This window comes from Trichoplax adhaerens, genomic scaffold (assembly GCF_000150275.1).
Source record: "Trichoplax adhaerens TRIADscaffold_6 genomic scaffold, whole genome shotgun sequence".
NCBI classification, from domain to species: Eukaryota; Metazoa; Placozoa; class Uniplacotomia; order Trichoplacea; family Trichoplacidae; genus Trichoplax; species Trichoplax adhaerens.
In genome coordinates, this window is record NW_002060948.1 from 5,539,355 (window position 1) to 5,558,240 (window position 18,886).

General features: G+C 33.0%; 3 protein-coding genes across 3 annotated transcripts; 2 read left to right on the forward strand and 1 right to left on the reverse strand.

Moving 5' to 3' along the window:
• Positions 1–1,975: 1,975 nt before the first annotated feature.
• Positions 1,976–3,900, forward strand: TRIADDRAFT_57735 (uncharacterized protein; the record flags this gene model as incomplete). The annotated part of the gene is made up of 4 exons (XM_002113462.1): positions 1,976–2,038; positions 2,738–2,797; positions 3,366–3,452; positions 3,781–3,900. 4 exons carry the CDS (start codon positions 1,976–1,978, stop codon positions 3,898–3,900), a joined length of 330 nt encoding a protein of 109 aa, XP_002113498.1.
• A 1,517-nt stretch (positions 3,901–5,417) lies between these two features.
• TRIADDRAFT_26971 (uncharacterized protein) lies at positions 5,418–8,850 on the reverse strand (the record flags this gene model as incomplete). The annotated part of the gene is made up of 10 exons (XM_002113838.1): positions 5,418–5,615; positions 5,710–5,832; positions 5,939–6,037; positions 6,301–6,483; positions 6,646–6,765; positions 6,854–7,105; positions 7,179–7,376; positions 7,479–7,672; positions 8,139–8,255; positions 8,433–8,850. 10 exons carry the CDS (start codon positions 8,848–8,850, stop codon positions 5,418–5,420), a joined length of 1,902 nt encoding a protein of 633 aa, XP_002113874.1.
• A 6,226-nt stretch (positions 8,851–15,076) lies between these two features.
• TRIADDRAFT_57737 (uncharacterized protein) lies at positions 15,077–17,480 on the forward strand (the record flags this gene model as incomplete). The annotated part of the gene is made up of 7 exons (XM_002113463.1): positions 15,077–15,109; positions 15,405–15,473; positions 16,276–16,398; positions 16,683–16,817; positions 16,940–17,047; positions 17,272–17,366; positions 17,411–17,480. 7 exons carry the CDS (start codon positions 15,077–15,079, stop codon positions 17,478–17,480), a joined length of 633 nt encoding a protein of 210 aa, XP_002113499.1.
• Between the last annotated feature and the right edge of the window lie 1,406 nt (positions 17,481–18,886).

Here is an 18,886-nt window from a genome sequence, read left to right on the forward strand (position 1 = left end):
TGGAAAGTTCGATGGTAACTATTAGCAATCCATTTTATACGTTGTTTCAGCAATGTTGGTATTAAAAGGGAGAACCGATTAATTTAATCTACATGTCAGATTACGGTCTGTAGATTTATAAATTGATGAAAAACTCTTGTGTTCACGGTAAGAATCGAGTGATGGAGTACGCTCCTATTTCTGCTACTACTGACCATAAGCCTCATCACTAAATATTCCTGGAAAGTTCGATTGTAACTATTAGCAATCCATTTTATACGTTGCTTGAGCAATGTTGGTATTAAAAGGGAGAATCGGCTAATTTAGTCTACAATTCATTCATGTAGTGGAATCGACTATTCAAATCAAGTGTTTTCTTAGTTGATCAAACTGACGCTATAATACTACAGTACGTTAAAATAAACTACGACATATTGTAACATAAAGGGCTCCCACGCTAACAAGCATTTAAGAAGACTCCTAAATGAAGGATATTCGTTATAAGCTGTAAATAAATAATTATTTTTGATTAAATTAATGGATAGCAGGTTTAGTAATTGGTATTGGACTCTTTTCTTTATCAGCGTGTGCTACGCATATTCTAAATTCATTAGTACGAAATGGATTATATACTTGACCTCCTTAATGTCAATCAATAAGCTAAGTGGATCGGTAGGTACAAGTGAAGTTTATTGAAAGCCCGTTAGGCTTTTATAGTAGAGCTCCGTAAGATTACAGTAATCGCGTAATACGTTAAGGTATCTGATAAGCGGTAACATACGCTGTAAAGCAGTATACAACATACACACATAATACAGTGGTAATACGGTCTAACACGTAAGATAAGCGTATAGTTTAATCTACATTAATCTACACTTAAGTCATTGCACATCTTCTAGCCGTCGTAAGTGCTAGTATCGTATTAAAATAAGCCAGTACCGTAAATTAATTGATATTTATAGTTGATATTCTGTAGAATCAGCTCTAAAAGGGCCTTTAGAATACAGTAGTAGTCGCAGAATATTATTCCAGCAGAAATTTCTTGTGTATATGGTATAAGTATACGCTACGTAGTATAATAATGCACTTGACAGTACAGACCAGGACTGTATTACTATTCTACTGTTTCTACATGACTATAAAATTATAATTTCTTGAAAAACATAATGATTGATATTAAGGATGAAGAGCAGATTTATTTGTAGATTGAAAATAAACGCACACAGGTAGAACATTAGAGAGACATACAGGAGGAGGCTACTACCTGGTAGAATAGAATATCGACGGATTTATATTAAACTGTATAATAATCGATACGAAGGCAGCTAGAATGTGCTCGATCACTTACCACTGTACGCAGTAGATAGTACTTCTATACCGTGGTTACATGGGTATCCTATAGAGGTACTAGGAAAAATTCTCGAGTGGTACAGTATGACTGAAGTAGTCTATACAGTACTATACTATAGTATGACTCAAGCGACAGATAGAAAAGTTTTCGTTAGAGCAACCCAACTCGGCAAATCGAGAAGCACTCGAGCAGTTCTTGTTGCATAATTCTTCCTAGGATAAGCTTCACTGCGATATTATTGAAAGATTCCTTGCAAGATTACTGTAAATTAAACAAGGTAAAGGTCAGGTTAGAAGGTATCATCCTTTCTTTTACGTTACTTTTGCCATATCAATTACAATCCGCTAAGATGAAATCATAACGACATACCTCTAGACGCGTGTTAACGCTCTTACTTGTACCATTCAGTTTTCCATTTCATGCTATTAACTGTAAACTAATACACTGTCAAGGGTATCTACTGTACTGTAAGTATCAAGAAATTGATGTAATATTCCTTTGGATGCAATTGAGTCAATTGTAAATTGGATCTGAACAATATCGATAAAATTAAATCGTGATTCAAGTTCTTTTGACATTTGCATTCAGTGTAGGTAGCGATATCGTCTTTTATTCTACATCCAAATCATATACTCTTGATTCGAGATGCTTGAAGATCTTGTAGTAAGCCTCTTTCCCTTTCCTGGGATTAAAAATAGAATTTTCATGGTAAGTCAAATGAATTAAAAGTAGAACGTTATCGTCAATATACGTTAAATGTCTATATAATTTCAGTATAATGAAATGCATGTCACTTGCCAATCTCTGCTACTATCATACAGTACAGTACAGTCAGTTAGAGTCTATCTTATTAATGCCTTAATGGTATTATGGAGAGCGATAAAATTACGTCTTACTGCGATTCGAAAGCTATTTCCCGTGATCACAGTAGCGACTAGAGACGTGTTGGAAATGGTAAAATGAATTGGATGCCGTTATTACTGTACTGTACAAGTTGACATTGCCTTAACGATACAAAACGTTTTTACACAAGAAATATCTTGTCTATGTCATGCTTTAATGATAAATATGATACCATAATGATATCAACTGTAGACTAAAGATAATTTCCCACGACTATTCGTCCATTATATCAATTGAAAGTACTATTTAGATCATACTGCTATTTCCTGTACTATACCCTTACATAGGTGTATATGATATTCAAGATAAATTACTAGTAGTAAAGAGCAGCGACTTTATAAATAAATTTCTGTTTTGCGTCGTCTAAAAAAAGCTTATCCTTAGTATTTTCTAACTACGAAATCAAGATACCATTCGTAAAAAGTGTGTGCATATCTACAACTAAAATTAATAATCTAGTAAAATTATTTTAATGATGTAATCATGACATTTGCTCAATAAAAGGACTATGAAGGGCAGAAATTGGCTGAATTTGTCATGCAAGCAATCATATTAATCTTTGCGGTAAGTTTATCATTAACATAAGCTAAGCATTTCATAACGTTAGATTTGTAAGTTACCTAGATCAACCGTGGATAAAAGTATCAGTTTTCATACATGCAATGTAAATATGTATGAAAAAAGTTGCGAATTTTGTAATATCGTATGAACTGCTATAATACTGTAACCTTCCTTGACATTAATGTGAAGTCGCTTTGCCCTAATGGAAAGTTTTATTGACAGTTTCACGTCAACAAAATCCTATAGGAATGTAATCTTATTAGAATGGATTAGATCATTTTGTAATACTAGCGAAAAGTCCTTGGTAGTATTGTGTCTCATACATGCCGATTTAGGTGGATTGGCTATACAACTTTCATGTATTGCGATAATGAATCGTGAAACATTGATTACATCAGTTTACAGCATTCATCTCTTAATCTCATACTGTACTTTTATACATGCCTCCAATAATTTGGCTTTCTTTGGATTGCTGTCTTGTTTTACTGAAATCCTGTGCAATCGCATTTTGTATAAGCTATTACTGCTAATATAATTAACAAGATTATGACCATGTACACGTATCGAATAGGGCATCGGACTCCTTTTTGGTTACTACTATGATACCTTTCGTGTAACCATGATGGTTTATGGCGCTGGAGTTGCACTTGCTACAATTGTGAGTTTTAGAATTCAATTTGCTAATTTTTACGTATTAAGATTGAGTAAGCGCATTGTTACTAAAATTATGCGTGATACAAGTAGATGAATCATTCAGCGTACCGTATTCTCATAATTTATAATCGAATATATTCGTCCACTATTGAGTACAGATTGCACGTTCATATGTTTGAATATCTAGTGATGATAACAGATGCTATTTCAAGATTGTAGAACATCATGCGTTATATTTATTAATGATGTTTAAAGATAATAGACGAGAGAGTACGTGTATATACAAATTTGATAGACACTCATATAATTTTATACGTCTTCTTTGAATAAAGGTTACGGTGCCGCCATGGCCTATTTATCGATCTCATCCGTTACGCTGGCAAACACCTAAGGTATCTACAGATATTAAATCACCGAAAGAGAAAAAAAGCAAATCCAAAGGAAGAAAATAGCATCTCATCTATAACATAAAAAAAAGTTGTTCTGTAACGGTGTTTATCCATTGTAATAAGAGATTTTGAATAAAGCTGTAACATGATTCGAAGACGAATAAAACTGAATGTTTGGAAAAGCGAAACGACAACAATATCTCATAAAATAATCGAAATAATCTTACGTTTTAGATTTACTATAGTTTTTTTCTTGTAAACCTATTTAATTGCTTGAATGACGTTACGCGTTGCAGCAAGCAATTTTGAAAAATTCTTACTTTTCATTATTGTCAATTTAGTGCATTACTGGTACGAGCAAATATTATAAAGCATGCGCTAAATTATAGAGGCAAGGATAATACAATGATCACAAGATCAAGTTTTTTTATTATCTTTATTTAGTAAATCTTCTACACCAGTGGTTCAGGGTGACCCATCACACTGTACAAACTCATTACTTTATATCGCAGCAATTATGCACGTAGTCATGTCCATCCTTATTTCTAAGGAGTATAATGAATATCTCACCATTGAACGGAACATCGTGTATTCGCTAGTTTCTATTTCTATGTAACATTTGATAACTTTATAAACCCTCGATGACTACCTCAGTTTGGTTGCAACGGCCATGCACCTAATATTATATTTTAATCAAGTTTCCTCAATTTTTTGATTTCTTAAAAACCTTCCGTGACTACAAAACTGATAATTTTTTGCACCAATTAAGTTATTTTAGTACTCATTTTAGGATATTAGTGGTGCAAAAAATTAACATCCTGACCTGTAATATTTAAGTACATTGAGTGCTATTACCTTAGCTCAAAATTAGGGTCTAGTAAAACAACAGAGTAAGACCACTTTTAGGTATGGCTCCGTATTATATAATTTCCATTAATGTGAAGCCTTAAAATAGGCAGTTCTTGGGCCTATAGTCTTATATCAGGCTCGTTCTACTCATCCACAGAAGTGATTTATTTTAGGGCAATTATAATCAACAATCAAACGCATGTAACGGATATTAGCTATTTGACTGAGTAATTCGATGTGCTATGATTCTTACAGTATAAATCTTGATTGATTTATTGTCGTGCTACAAACCGATTTCTGTAATGAAAGGTTACTTTATAAAAGCTAAATAAAATAATGATATTTTCATCGCAGAATCTACTGCAACGATAACTTAAAATTCTATCAATATATGTAGCTATGTGCTATATAATCGTGATAAATGAAATTATCAAAGCAATCTGCCGTCAGATACAGAGGCATCAGTGCAACTGAGTGCTATAAAATGTAAATAATAATAAACTTAAATGACAAATCGAAAGGTACATTAAGAGTGACTTTGTAACATATTGTACATAGCCACTAGTCTAGTGAAATCATAACTTATCATGAATGTATACGTGTACCGCCGCTATTACTAGCGGTTGTAAATCAAAGGGAAAGACAAACCATTATAATTATTATCGAAAGGACAGTCCATCCTGATATAGTTATTAATATATATGAATATCCAGTATTATAACGATGTAACGCTAATACACAGCTTTATCTGCCTCCAGAGAGAATAGCTGATCTAGCACCTTCCATAAATTGCCACCCTGAATAAAGTCATTGTCTACCATATTTACCAGTACGAAATTACGTACGGCAGCAGTTATAACCTGACGAGATTTAGACTCTTCCGGGTAAAGGTTGGCCCACTGATTAGTCCACAACGCAAACGCTTCATCCTATGTGAACCGAATGCAGTAATTTTAGTACAGCAATACCATCTTGAATAGAAATGATAGCGGAAATATAAATTAAAAATTGATGAGATAATACCTTCCAATAACTAAAACTGGTAGGATCAACTACTGTAGGTTGTAGGATTTCCCTTCCAGGAAATACTCCCCATGTTACTGCTATAGGTTGATGATGATCGGAATTCGATACATTAATTGATTCCTATGTTTCATTAAAGTGATCAATAAACATGAATAACGTAAACATATCATACTAGTGTTGTAGCCCAGCTAAGTCACTAACAATTTAAATTGAATTTATCTCTTACACTCAAGTCTAGAGCATGATAGTTTATCATCGGAAAGTTAGGAAGTACTTCTAAAAGGGTCTTAAATCTTTCAGCAGATATAAAAAATTCCAGGTACGCCTGCAAAAAATATAATAAGTTGAGTAACAGTAATTAGAACACACAGCTTAAGAAACATACGATGATAATGAAATACTGCCTCATTTTTATGGTCATGTTAAAATATTAAGAATCAGTAGGCACAATTGGTCAGGCGTATAGCAGACACTAAGCTCTGCTATCGATGCACGATGAATTATAATCTTAATTCGTTCACGAATTAGACGGCTATATTATTAATAATTATCAGGATAAGCTATCATTAATGTCATTAAAGTAGCAACCTTTTGATAAACGTAACCATTTGGGCCACCCCAACCGAATACTTCGTGGGTTGAAGGTAGAGCATTGACATTCGGCTGACTATTGATAGTCAAAATTCCTTTACTGTTAATGTATTCTAAACTCTTCTTAATAAATAAGGTCTCTAGAGCTAATGCATCATTACTCCAAGGGAGCGCGTCTACCTATATATATATACGGATGATAAAACAGTTACTTCGTAATAAGTTTACATAAATGTACTATTATAAAAGTATCGTTGATATGAATAAATAGCAAAGTATTAACTATTACATGCTATAGCGCCAAAAAACCGCAAATTTACACGTACTAGGCAGGATAATTACCTTATAACCATACTTATTACGTTCTCCTGAAACAAAGCATGTAAAAATCTCGTAGACATCTTCTACAGATTCTAATTTTTCTCCCCACATTTTAAGTAATTCATCTTTCTTAGAGGTGTTCTAAAGCGGTGAAACAAATATTTTTTGATTGTATGATACAAAATTGTCAGGAAACTAATATACTGGATGCCTATTTAAGAACACAAACCTTTAAATAGAAAATGTGATAATCCTTTAATTCGCCAAACGCCGGACTTGCAGAACTGCCCCACCGACCATTGGGATATTCATCCCACATCATTGTACGATGGACATAACTTTTCGGCCTTGATGCCCAGAATATCGGTCTAACGTCTTCCGAAATGCGCTTTCCATTAGCCGAAGGTCTCCACGGAAGACTTTTATAGATAGATTCTTCATGCCATAGACCAACACGCTTTAGCAATTTCACAACAGCTTCCTAAAACCAAAGTATTTTTATTTCGGCTTTAATTAATATGTAATAAACATTTTAAGCTCATTTGTTGTTATACCTCTCTATTTAAGGTATAAACATGAATTCCGGGTACATCATCAGATGCTAGTAGTTTTTTACATAAATTAGTAGCTTCCACAATGCCAAATTTGCGAATAGCCTCATCATTATCCTTGATTGATTCTATAGTGTCGAGAATTCGTTGGGGTACTGGTAGCTTCGATAACTGTACCAAATGACGAAGTGAGTTGTACCCCTATGTACCCACGTGCAAGAAAAATTTCGTTATTATTTCAGCGGAGTAATCTCGATAAATAGTATTGTACCTATGATGCACTTAACAGTTTCTATATCACACCTGTATCGGTAAAATACCAGGAATAATTGGTGCAGTGATACCAGCATTTCGGCAATCGCGAAGAAATTTAAAATAGGTTTCGGCATCAAAAAATAACTGGGTGACAACGAAGTCGCCACCATTATCGAGTTTTTCCTTTAATCGTCGAATGTCGTCCTCATATGAGGAACATTCCGGATGGCCATCTGGATATCCTAACATTTAAAATACAAAGTTACAAATTTTAACTCGGATTGGCAGTTATAATTACTTTAATATTGATGCATCAATCTACTGTACGTCAAAAATAAGTGAATTCCTAAAAGCTTAAATGTTTGTTACGTAATATGTACAGTGCAGTATATTATGCAATAACTGAGTGGCACAGAAACGTTTTACGGTTGATTAAGAACCTGCTTATAATTGGTCATAGATCGTGATCAACAAATAATTTGGTGATCGACTGATCGTATATTTCAAGTTAGGTATAAAACCAGCGATCTTGTTATTTATTTACGTAAACAAAATTAAATAGCTACATATAATACATGCAGTCAAGGTAATTTTAGCGGTGACTTTTACTTGAATTAAATCATTTACAACGATTTATAACATTCACAGGTAATTCGGATAAATTTTTATATAATTTCCTAACAGTCAATTTTTACATATGTAACTAACCAGCAACTGCAATCCCAAAGTAATTTCCAAACTCTTTTCTAATATGCTTAACCAGATCAGAAGCATATTTTAATTCCTTTGTATGCCTGACCGATTCATCAATAGAATCGGATACATCTACATTTAGTTATAGCAATTCGTTTAATAATTTCGGTAAAAGTAAGCCACTGTACTTTTCCAAATTTCCAATTCACATTAATCAATGCAGTTTATCATAGATCGAGCTAGATCTTCTAACTTCAATTAACGTATTCTACATGCTACTTAAGAATTTAAATATATAGAATAATTAACCTCCTCTCAATGCCAGTATATTTCGTAATCCTTGCTTTTTAGCCTTACGAAGGTATTTATCGATATCCTCCGTAGTTGAATTAATACATGTCATGTGTAGCATGGAATCTAGTCCACAGAAATTTAGCGCTGCACTGGCTATAGTTAGCGAAGCAGTAACTTCATCTCCACCGGAATTACCTTTTGGATGCCAAGTAACATCAATAAATAGTGGATTGCCGATAGCGAGCCTATCAAAGCGGGCAATAAGGTTCACGCCTCCGCTATCCGTTCGCGGCGGAAAAAATTCTAAGGAATAAAATTTATCTCCGGAGTTTATTCTTTTCCTAATTTTTTGAATAATATGAGCATCATCGTAGTTATCATCGACGATGCCATCAGTAATAACCGATTTTTTCGCTCCGTATTGGCAATCCATTGATTTGTATTCAGTACCGATGTACTTATCATTAACTTTTTCAGTGGTCATCTTCAAAGACACAACAGATAAATCTAAACGTGTAAATACGTTAAAACAATTAATGCTGTAATACTTTTAGGTGATTCTCACTGACATTTACATCTGCAATATCATCTTACAGTCATAAGACGTTATAATAATAATATCAATAGCGTATTCAATATCAAACCAACGATAACCTATAATCTGCAGTAAAGATCATAATCACTTTACAAGAATACGCGTATATCGTAAATTGCTAGTTTACCGCACGATGCAGGTAACTTTACAGTAAATGTAAAGTAACGTAAATATTTTTAAGGTACTGTAGGCTACTGTATTGCTCTAACTCATGACATTCAACTATACTGTATGTTATTTGCACCCAACAATTACTGCACCATTAATCATTAATTGATCAAAATACTTAATAATTAAAAGTTGAAAGGCGGCGAAAATTAATGAGAACTGCATTCAATACGAATACTGTACAGTATCGAAGGACTACTAGCAGCAGTTCCACCCCGTCCTTGCAGTATCGGTGTCGGTTTATCACGTAAGCTAGTATTACGCAGACTGATGAAAGTGTTTCTAGTTTCGAGGCATTACGAATTTACAAACACAGAAGTATAGTACTGTACTTTAGTTATAAATCCTTTAATCACTGGCTCAAATGTTCGTTCAAATTTTTTTATCTCGTTTTAATTAATTGGTTATACTGGAAATTCGCGGTCAAGTCAATGCAAGACCAGGAACTATTACTACAGCAACAGAATTTAAAATTTTGGAAATGCTTTCAAACAAGTCGAGAATACTGGACCGTTAAATTAAAATAAAGTTAATGTTAATCTTACAATCCTTGGAGATCGTCGATAAAATGAACGCGTTGTCATCTACAGTTACAGCCACAGTTGTGTAGTGGAGCATAAACAGTTTTGAGTAATGATATTATTTTTGTCTGTTGTCCTGTAGCTCTACCCATAGTAGTACAGTACAGTACTATTATAGTAATACGCACATTAGCAAAGTACGGCTAAGACAAATAATAGTTTAGTTAATTCGTATTCCTTATTATTTATTCATTTATTACAAACAATGCGTGCATGTCTACAGTACTATAAATTTAAGCGTTTAAAGATAAAGAAAAAATTGGTGACAGGGTGTATATATTGAACGGAAATAGCTGACCTACCTGATGTAAGTCATAGACAAATTTTAAAGCTAACGTACTTAATTATAATAACAATAATGTTAGCAATCCGATGTGTATCTTAAGCAGGTTAGGAGTTGCATATAAACTACTTCTAGGTACACAAAAAAGTGTAAATAAATAATAATGTAATCATTCGCCCTTTCTTTTCACATAATAAGGTCATGTTTGTAGAATCTGCGATTCGTACAGCGTGCTACTGTAGTAAATTGGCTCATAGCTATTTGCTAGAAATCCATTTACGAAATGAAACCAACTTGATTGTGCTTGGTACTAGGTACTGACGACAGAACTAAATCAAGTCTTGCATACTGGAGATATCGTAGGTTTGCGATGAATTATAATCATGAGGTACTTTAGTATGTAAAAAAAATATAATAGCAACTCGGTCGCGATACATTTTGTACTGTACGTTCAGAATCAGCGGGATATGGCATAGAAATAATGTCGTACAAGTGCATCATTTGATTTTTTATGCCCGTAAGCTATTTGTGAATTCTTATTGATAACTTAAAAAACTAGTACAGACTATTACGTTCATTGCGGCTACTATCTGCACACACTACGATGAGACGTATAATTAACCTTAATACGCGTATAATGTACGCATACTGTAATTCATCAATGTAACGTTCCAAATGGCTGCAACGTTGGGTCTAGTCATCAATCTACTTTCTCTTTCTCAGAAACATGGTTTAACAGTTCTTGAAGATGATTTAATATTCTTCACTAATATAGTTGCGTAACTGAACATATTTTGATTACTTACGTAGTCAATATTTACACCTACTGTAACGCTGAAATATTTTGCCTGCTCAAATTCAGGAATCGTCACGGTAATATCTGACTTGTACAGTTGATGCAGACTTCCAATCCGCTCAATACTTCATTTATTCGTTCGCTTATAGTATGTTTTAGGTACAAAATTTAAAAGAGTATATGATCCCAACTTAAAGGTCATTTCAATGTTTCACCTCCATGTTGTTTTTATAGCAAAGCAGATCAAGTTAATTTGACAAAGCTTCTGCAAAACATTGTAGTAGAATCGTAACAACTACCACCAATTCACAGGAGAGTTAGGCACAGTTCACTAGAATCTTCATTGGAGAGCGTAACTCTGACGTATTTTATTTGCAAATTATTTGTGATGATGCTGAAAGGGTTGCATAAATCACACGTTTTATATATATAAACTAGCTTAACTTGCACACCATGCCGCATGAATGAGACTTTTTATACTATGGTATATTATGTGTAATTCATAGGCGATGACTTACGATGACTTATGCAGAAACAGACAGCTACCTCACTCACATGACACTAGAGTATTTGAAAAAATGCACATGTAATAATTGAATTTAGGACGAGTAATACGATTACAGTGCAGTACTGCTACAGAGTAGCGAATGAATAAACTTATTGGTACTGTATTGACGTACGCTATGTCTCATTGTGAATTTTAAAAATTATAGCTGAATAACCGAAGTCAGTCAGTGAATGATTCCGTGGATGGAAAATATAGCATGTAAATTCTTTACTCTATGACAGAAAATATCCATACATGCGAGTAAAATCGATTGTGTCAATTCAAAGAAAAATTTTCATTGAAGCAGAGGATCATTGGATGAAAATTTTCCTCTACAATTTCAATGTAATCGACTCTCAAATTCTAGTTATCTATACAACATTTTTACAAATGGATACATGTAGCGTACTCACGAGAATTTAAAATGGCTTCCTGGCAATAGAATATACAGCACAAGACTCTTCAATCTGAATTCAATTCAAAGCACCGTCCTACTAATTTTTTGCGCTTGCAAGCAAGGACTTCTGGCTATACAGTACTATACAGTATAATCTACGGAAAGTCGTAGTTGCTGCCTGTTTCCCGTAAAATAGTAGAATGCAAAGCAAATGAATGTAAAGTGGCTATGGTAGGGATATATATATACAGTAGTACTGTACAGTATGGTACTGAATGTTACGGTGTACAGTACAGTACAGAATATTAAATGTACTGTACAGTACACTGTACTCAGTGTACTGTACTGTACCCCTGTACCAGTTGTCCGGTACCGTACAGTGATACAGTGCTGATGGAGAGCCGAAAGCGCATGTCAAGAACGAAGAATCCCTCATGCTCATGTGATCAACAAATATGAATGTAATGTACAGTACAATACAGTATACTGTACTGTATCGTATATTAATAATAATTAATTAAGTATTAATTAATGATTATATTAATTAAACCATGAGATAATATTATTCAATGTCGAGGAGTGACCTATCAGACCACCATCACCATGTTTCGTACGTGATACACTAGATACGGTGCAATCAAACCACGTGTTCCCAACATTGCCACGTCGCCCAAAATTCGAATATTCCAATAGCGAATTCTAAAGTACAGATACAGTAATCCCTAGTCATGAATTCTCATAATACTGTATACCCAAATCTTCGTAGCCACTGTAGGGGACTCATGACTTCGAACAAGTCCCTGGCTAATGTCAGTATTTTGCGCGTCCGATTCAAAATGATGAAAGCTTCTGTACTGCAAATATGAATTCATGATCAATATTGATTATTGACCATGTCAAATGTTGAATCAGTAGTCTGGTAAAATGTATTGTAACAACATGGTAACAACTAATAATTAAATTACTGTAACTGATTGCCGATACACACTGTACTGTACTTCAATGAAAATTTCGTAATCCATGATACAGTATAGCAATTTTTAATTTGGAAGCAGTACAGTACTGTACAGTAAATACTACAAGATGTGGAAATTTGAACAAAAATAGCTATAACTGATAAATATATCATTCTTATAGCACAGGATAGTAACGACATGGTAACAACGAATAATACAATTCACTTGTTATGGACTTGTGTAAAGTATAATCAAAATTTCATAATGCATGCTATACCAAAGTACAGTACAGTACTAGTTCTCGTACTGTATTCAAATTCGAAAGGCAATATCGTACTATCATTACAACGTAATGTTGAAATTTTGATGTAAATAGCAACGACGTATCACTCTATAGCTATGGTTAGGGCTATAAATCTATGTTTGCTGTAATATTCTACATCGTTCTGAAAAGTCACTCCGAACTTTGATTGGCTAGCTTTGACCCTAGTAATTCCATGGACTTGTAGTAGAACTACTCATACACAAGAAATTTGAAATGTGGACCTGTTGCACAACAATGTTTAATTTCTAGATTTTTCAGTTGACAAGTGAATAGAATCTGTTATTAATCTAACTTAAGATACACAACAGATTCATTATATTATCATCCAATACAAATACTGCATGTCTGTGATTAAAGAAATGCAGACCTTTGAACTATTTTTAAAAGATTTTAAGTTACGATTTTATTCAAGCACAACGTAAATCTTACAAACAGTTCACGATCCAGAAAACCAACAACAAATAGCCCATGCATACTTTTAGTTAAATTATTGTCTACCGCAGTAAAATATCAACAAAGTTCTTCTAAGTTAAAGTCTATTGTTCCACGTTAAAAATACTCCGTATGAGTTATCAGAAATGATCAAGTTAAATATATTAGCAGTCAGATAGGATCTGCCCAGCACGACACACTCAGATCAGTAATGTTCTAAAATTAAAATTTCTTGACTGCTATAAAGTATACATTACTGTACTGTATAATTATAACTGAAAAAAATTGGACGGTTTTATTTTAGATATGCTGTATACTACAAATAAGTAGTTCAATAATATAATTATTCATTCATTATTAATTAACTGTATAATTACTAGTACTGTACAGCATTGAAAGCGATCTTGATATATATTTTGTATTTACTAACTATAAAGTTTAGTTTCTAGTCTCTACGGTTAATCATTGCTTATATATGTGTAATATAGTGAACAGATAGCCTACTGTATGTTGTCTATGTAACCATGGTACTGATGTACTGTACTATGTGTATCAATACCTTACAGTATACGTTTACACCGGTCAGTGATATCACATGCTAACTGCCTACGATAAATTAAATTATACATTATACTGTATACAGACAAATACAATACAGAGCAGTACAGTATAATATAGATCGATTGATATTCTGTTCTGTCTGGTAGTAGCCTCCTCCCGTATGTCTCTCTAACGTTCTACCTATGAGCGTTCATTCTCATTCTACAAATAAACCTACTCTTCATCCTCTCATCATCTTTAACATCAATCATTTTGTACGTATTTCAAGAAATCATATTATAATATGTACTGTACATTGTACTGTACTCTCATGTACTGTACGTGTTAATTAAGCTTATTACACATTCGTGAATCGAGTCCGTGATACTGTACGGCCATACAGTATTACCGTGTCTTTGTTTGAAATAAAATAAATAAATCAATTTTAAATTTTAGCGTAAATACGGTCTGTACAGTGTACTGTACAAGTATATAGTAATACGGTGTGCTTATTTTGTTTTCAGATTGGCGAAATCCTTCTCGAGGTGCTTTAAATAATGAAAAGACCTATAAATTTCATACCGGTACTTTAGAGACTATACTGTTCTGTACTGTACTGTACACCACACGAACTGTACTAGTGTTCAGACTAAAGAAACGAAAATCGCCCGGTTTTTACGGTGCAGTACAGTACATTATGAACAGTGTACAGTACTGTACTGTACTGTACAGTACTGTACATTATGTACAGTGTACAGTACAGTACTGTACTGTACTGTACAGTACAGTACTGTAGTCATCGTCTTTATTGCTCAGTATGTAGTACTGTATCACTAAATTAGTCACCAGCAACTCCGAGAGTATGTTTTCAAGTCTTGAAAAAGATCGGATCAATATATAAATCGACTGTGCCTGTCTGGAACAGGAACCTTTGACGTTATCAAGAGCTATATTATCTCTAATTTATCCACTGCATTACAGTAAAATCCAATCTTCTAAAAGTGCAAAAGCTGCCATTGCAGTACCCATATTTGAAGGCATGGGAGATACCTTAACATTATGGCTGGAAACGGTAGTGCAAGAATGTTATTACTATTAACTAGTTCATTGATTGTATTTGCCAAAACATGAATATGCGGTAGAATGAATGTTAGCTCTGCCATTCAGTAGTAGTTAATGCTTACAATAGGGTTGTACCTTGTATTTTTGTTTTAAATAACTGGTATACAGTACATTAATTACAATACATGTTACATCATACGAGTATTACTAGCTAAAGCTATTCATTATTCACTGTTATCTAGTACATCATTATATTATTATTATCACTTGTAATAAGATACGTACTCGTATACTATGTTATTTAGATACCAGCTACCGCAAAACGATGGCTACCTAAGCATCAGAGAGACGATGTGCATACGACGCCGAAAGAGGTATACAAAATATGAATAGTGTAATTTGAATTTACTGATAAGTTTTCGTAAACAATCCGCACAACTGCATGAGTCAGTAAGTGCAGCCTTCAGTATAGTTAATATGTATTTATAATATACACACTTATGAATACATTTTATAAACGTCTAGAAAATGCTAGGTGTCCTTAATAAAATAACACCTGAACGATTCGACGTATTGGTTGATCAAATAGATCAGCAGGATGTCGATAGCAAAGAATGCCTTCGAGAAATTACAGATCTAATCATTGGAAAGGCAAGTGCTATAAACTTTTATTATAACTAACCTACTAACCGTTCGCTTCCAAGCGAGCATCGACAATTCCACACTTTTTCACTCAAACAAATACCTACAGTAATATTCTGTATTTATCTGCCGGTCTCTACAACCATATTTTAATATAGTACGTATGAGGATAAGGATTTTTAAAATGGGCTGTAGCCGAAATTGATAAATTATTAATAATTACAGTCTTACAACTTCTTAATATTGTTATAATGATAGTATTACGAATCTTTTCAATACATTGAAATACAGCTGCAATTATCATTTTAGACCGTTAACATTGTAATGTCTATATCCATCATTTTAGGCGACCACCGAGCCCCTATATTCTCCAACATATGCTCGACTGTGTGCTAGAATAGGACATGTAGGATAAATAGCATTCACAATATATTTAGCTGTGTTTTTAACTCTAGGCTTGTGAAAATTCACTAACTAAATCATTTTACTCCATGGATTAATAACAGTTATTTTCTATTATCTACTTTATGACAGATTTCAGTTCCAAACTTGGCTATTGATCTTAAATCCTTGATAATAGAACGTTACCAAGAAGAATTTAACAATCTAATCAAAATTCCGCCTATATATTCATCGAGCATTACTGGGTCTGATAAGGTTATAAATTCATGATTGGAAACTGTATCGTACGTAAATAGTCATTCTTTTTATAGCTACCTCTTAATACGTATTTTTTAATACTTATTGTGTAATAGTGGTCAAACTATTATGCTAGGAAAACAGCTTTCAATCTAATGACTCTTGGAGGGGAATTATTCAAAATTAAAGTATTGAACATTAGTACACATGCTATCTGGTTATCAATTAGAATCTATGTGCTGCACTTTCTCAATTATAAATTAGCATCATGATAAAAGTGCGTTTTAAATAATTGAACCTAGATAATTCGAGCTCCAATGCTACACGAATTTTTAACTACATTATTAGCAAGACAAGACAATCATTTCTTTACTGAATGTTTTTGTGCTCTAATGGCTGTAGTTGGCAATGAACTTGGTTCTCTGTTATCGGAACTGGTAGTGCAATGTATTCGATAATGTTAATATTATTTATATTTTACGAATATATAATCTATAAAATTCTTAGCAGCTTTCATCTACTCATAATACTTTGAACGTTATATATTTATCGAACAAAGCAACAATTTAATGCCTACTTTGAAGACCTAGAAGCAATTCTTGAAAATAGTAACACTTTACTACCTATTGTAAGATTCAAAATTTTGGATATTATAGACCTTAAAAAGGTATGAAATGGTAGTCATTAAAATAAATTCATCAGATCCTATACTAATGGAGAACTCTTATTAATACCATGTAGTGTTACGATTGGGTATTACTTAGCAACTATTACTGTATGTAGAAGATTTAGAAATTTCTTTGTACTACATCTGTTTCAGTGAGCTCTAAAATATATTGTATATTGTACTTAAAATTTATAGACATCTTATTAAAAGATTTCTTACGCTAGTTTACAGAGAATGGCATTTCTATTGCTACCGATAGCAAATTTATGACATCATCAGATTCTCTACGGATTAGTTACATAATCAATACCTTGAATAGGTACAATTTTAAAATTAATCATTGCTAAATTATACTCTTTACAGAATAATTGGATCCCCCGTAGGAAGGCGGCAATGCCAAAAAGATTGTCCGAATTCAGAAGGCCTAATTTGAGACATTGAATGTCAAAATTTTATTTTTAATTTTCCTCGACTTACTAAAAGTTAAATTGTAGATCATATAATAAAATTTTTTCTGCAGCTCTTTATGCCATCTCATTGATAGCCTCAGTAATTTGATTGGATGCATTTATTATTCCCGCGGACTATCAAACTTGCTTTTGTAATGTATATAGCTGAATATAAAATACTGCTGATATAGTTCAATGCAATTTCCATAAGATATATATTTTTGCTGTAAAGCATACATATGCAGTATGCTAATTTTTGTAATTGGTAGTCTAATACATTGCTTATTTCAGTAGTGTTAGAATCTCTAAATTACTGATGTGATAAAGCAATTTAAAAAAATTGGATCATTGCAACGAGAAGTTGTGTCGTTACTCTATTAAGCTACCGATACAAATTGTATCTTAATTCTTATTTCTTTATGTGAAGAAAAAATGGTACTCTTTCTATTTAATGTTGTATTGTAAACTAAAGTAAAGTGATGTTGGTATGCCATTATGTAATAATTCAAACGCTGTTCCCAATTGTGCTGCATGGGTGAGATAGTGCTACTAACATTACTGCCATACTCACTTTACTATTTGAAAGGCTATGTTAATTATATTGCATATTTTCGAGTTTATTCCTTTCATACTGTACAATTTGGGCGTATCTTTAAGAATGGATGCCTCTCCTGTAAAAATTCATGAAATAATAGAACTAGGAATGCATTTCAGATATTAATCATCTTTTTATGGAATAATATTTGTGAATCATGATGTACAACAGAATAAAAAAAGGTGAAAGAATAATACTATTTGACTTGACTCTGCTTTAAGTAAACGAGTTAATTTTAAGATTGCGGCACAAATACATTATAGTCGGGCTCAAGTTATAAATTAATTTACGAATTATTTCTACCCTTCTTCCTTGCCTGTATGCATATAAACATTATCTATTCTGGAATGAAATTACTTGTATACAGTATATCATGTTTACAATTTATTACCGTAGTTTTCGGTCGAAATCTAGTGTAATAAATATCTAAGATGGAGTATCAACATATCTACAAGTTGATTGCGGATAAGATTTTTTATTTTGTGGATAGTAGTACAACAGAATAACTAAATTGAATTTAAAGTAAATACTTGAATGATACGTATATTTTAGATGATCAATAACCGCGCTGAACGTAATATGTGTATAAGTAAATAGAACCATTCATTAATTACGTTCAGTGCTCAATAGATGGGCTTTACTGTATGCTGATAGAAAATTCAGAGGCAGCCAAGGCTACATTAATTAGGTAGTGAAGCCGACATTTACATCTTTTATGAGTTATGATGTTCATGATAAATATGATACTGTATGACTAAATAATATCATTATTATTGTAATTGTAATAATAATTAA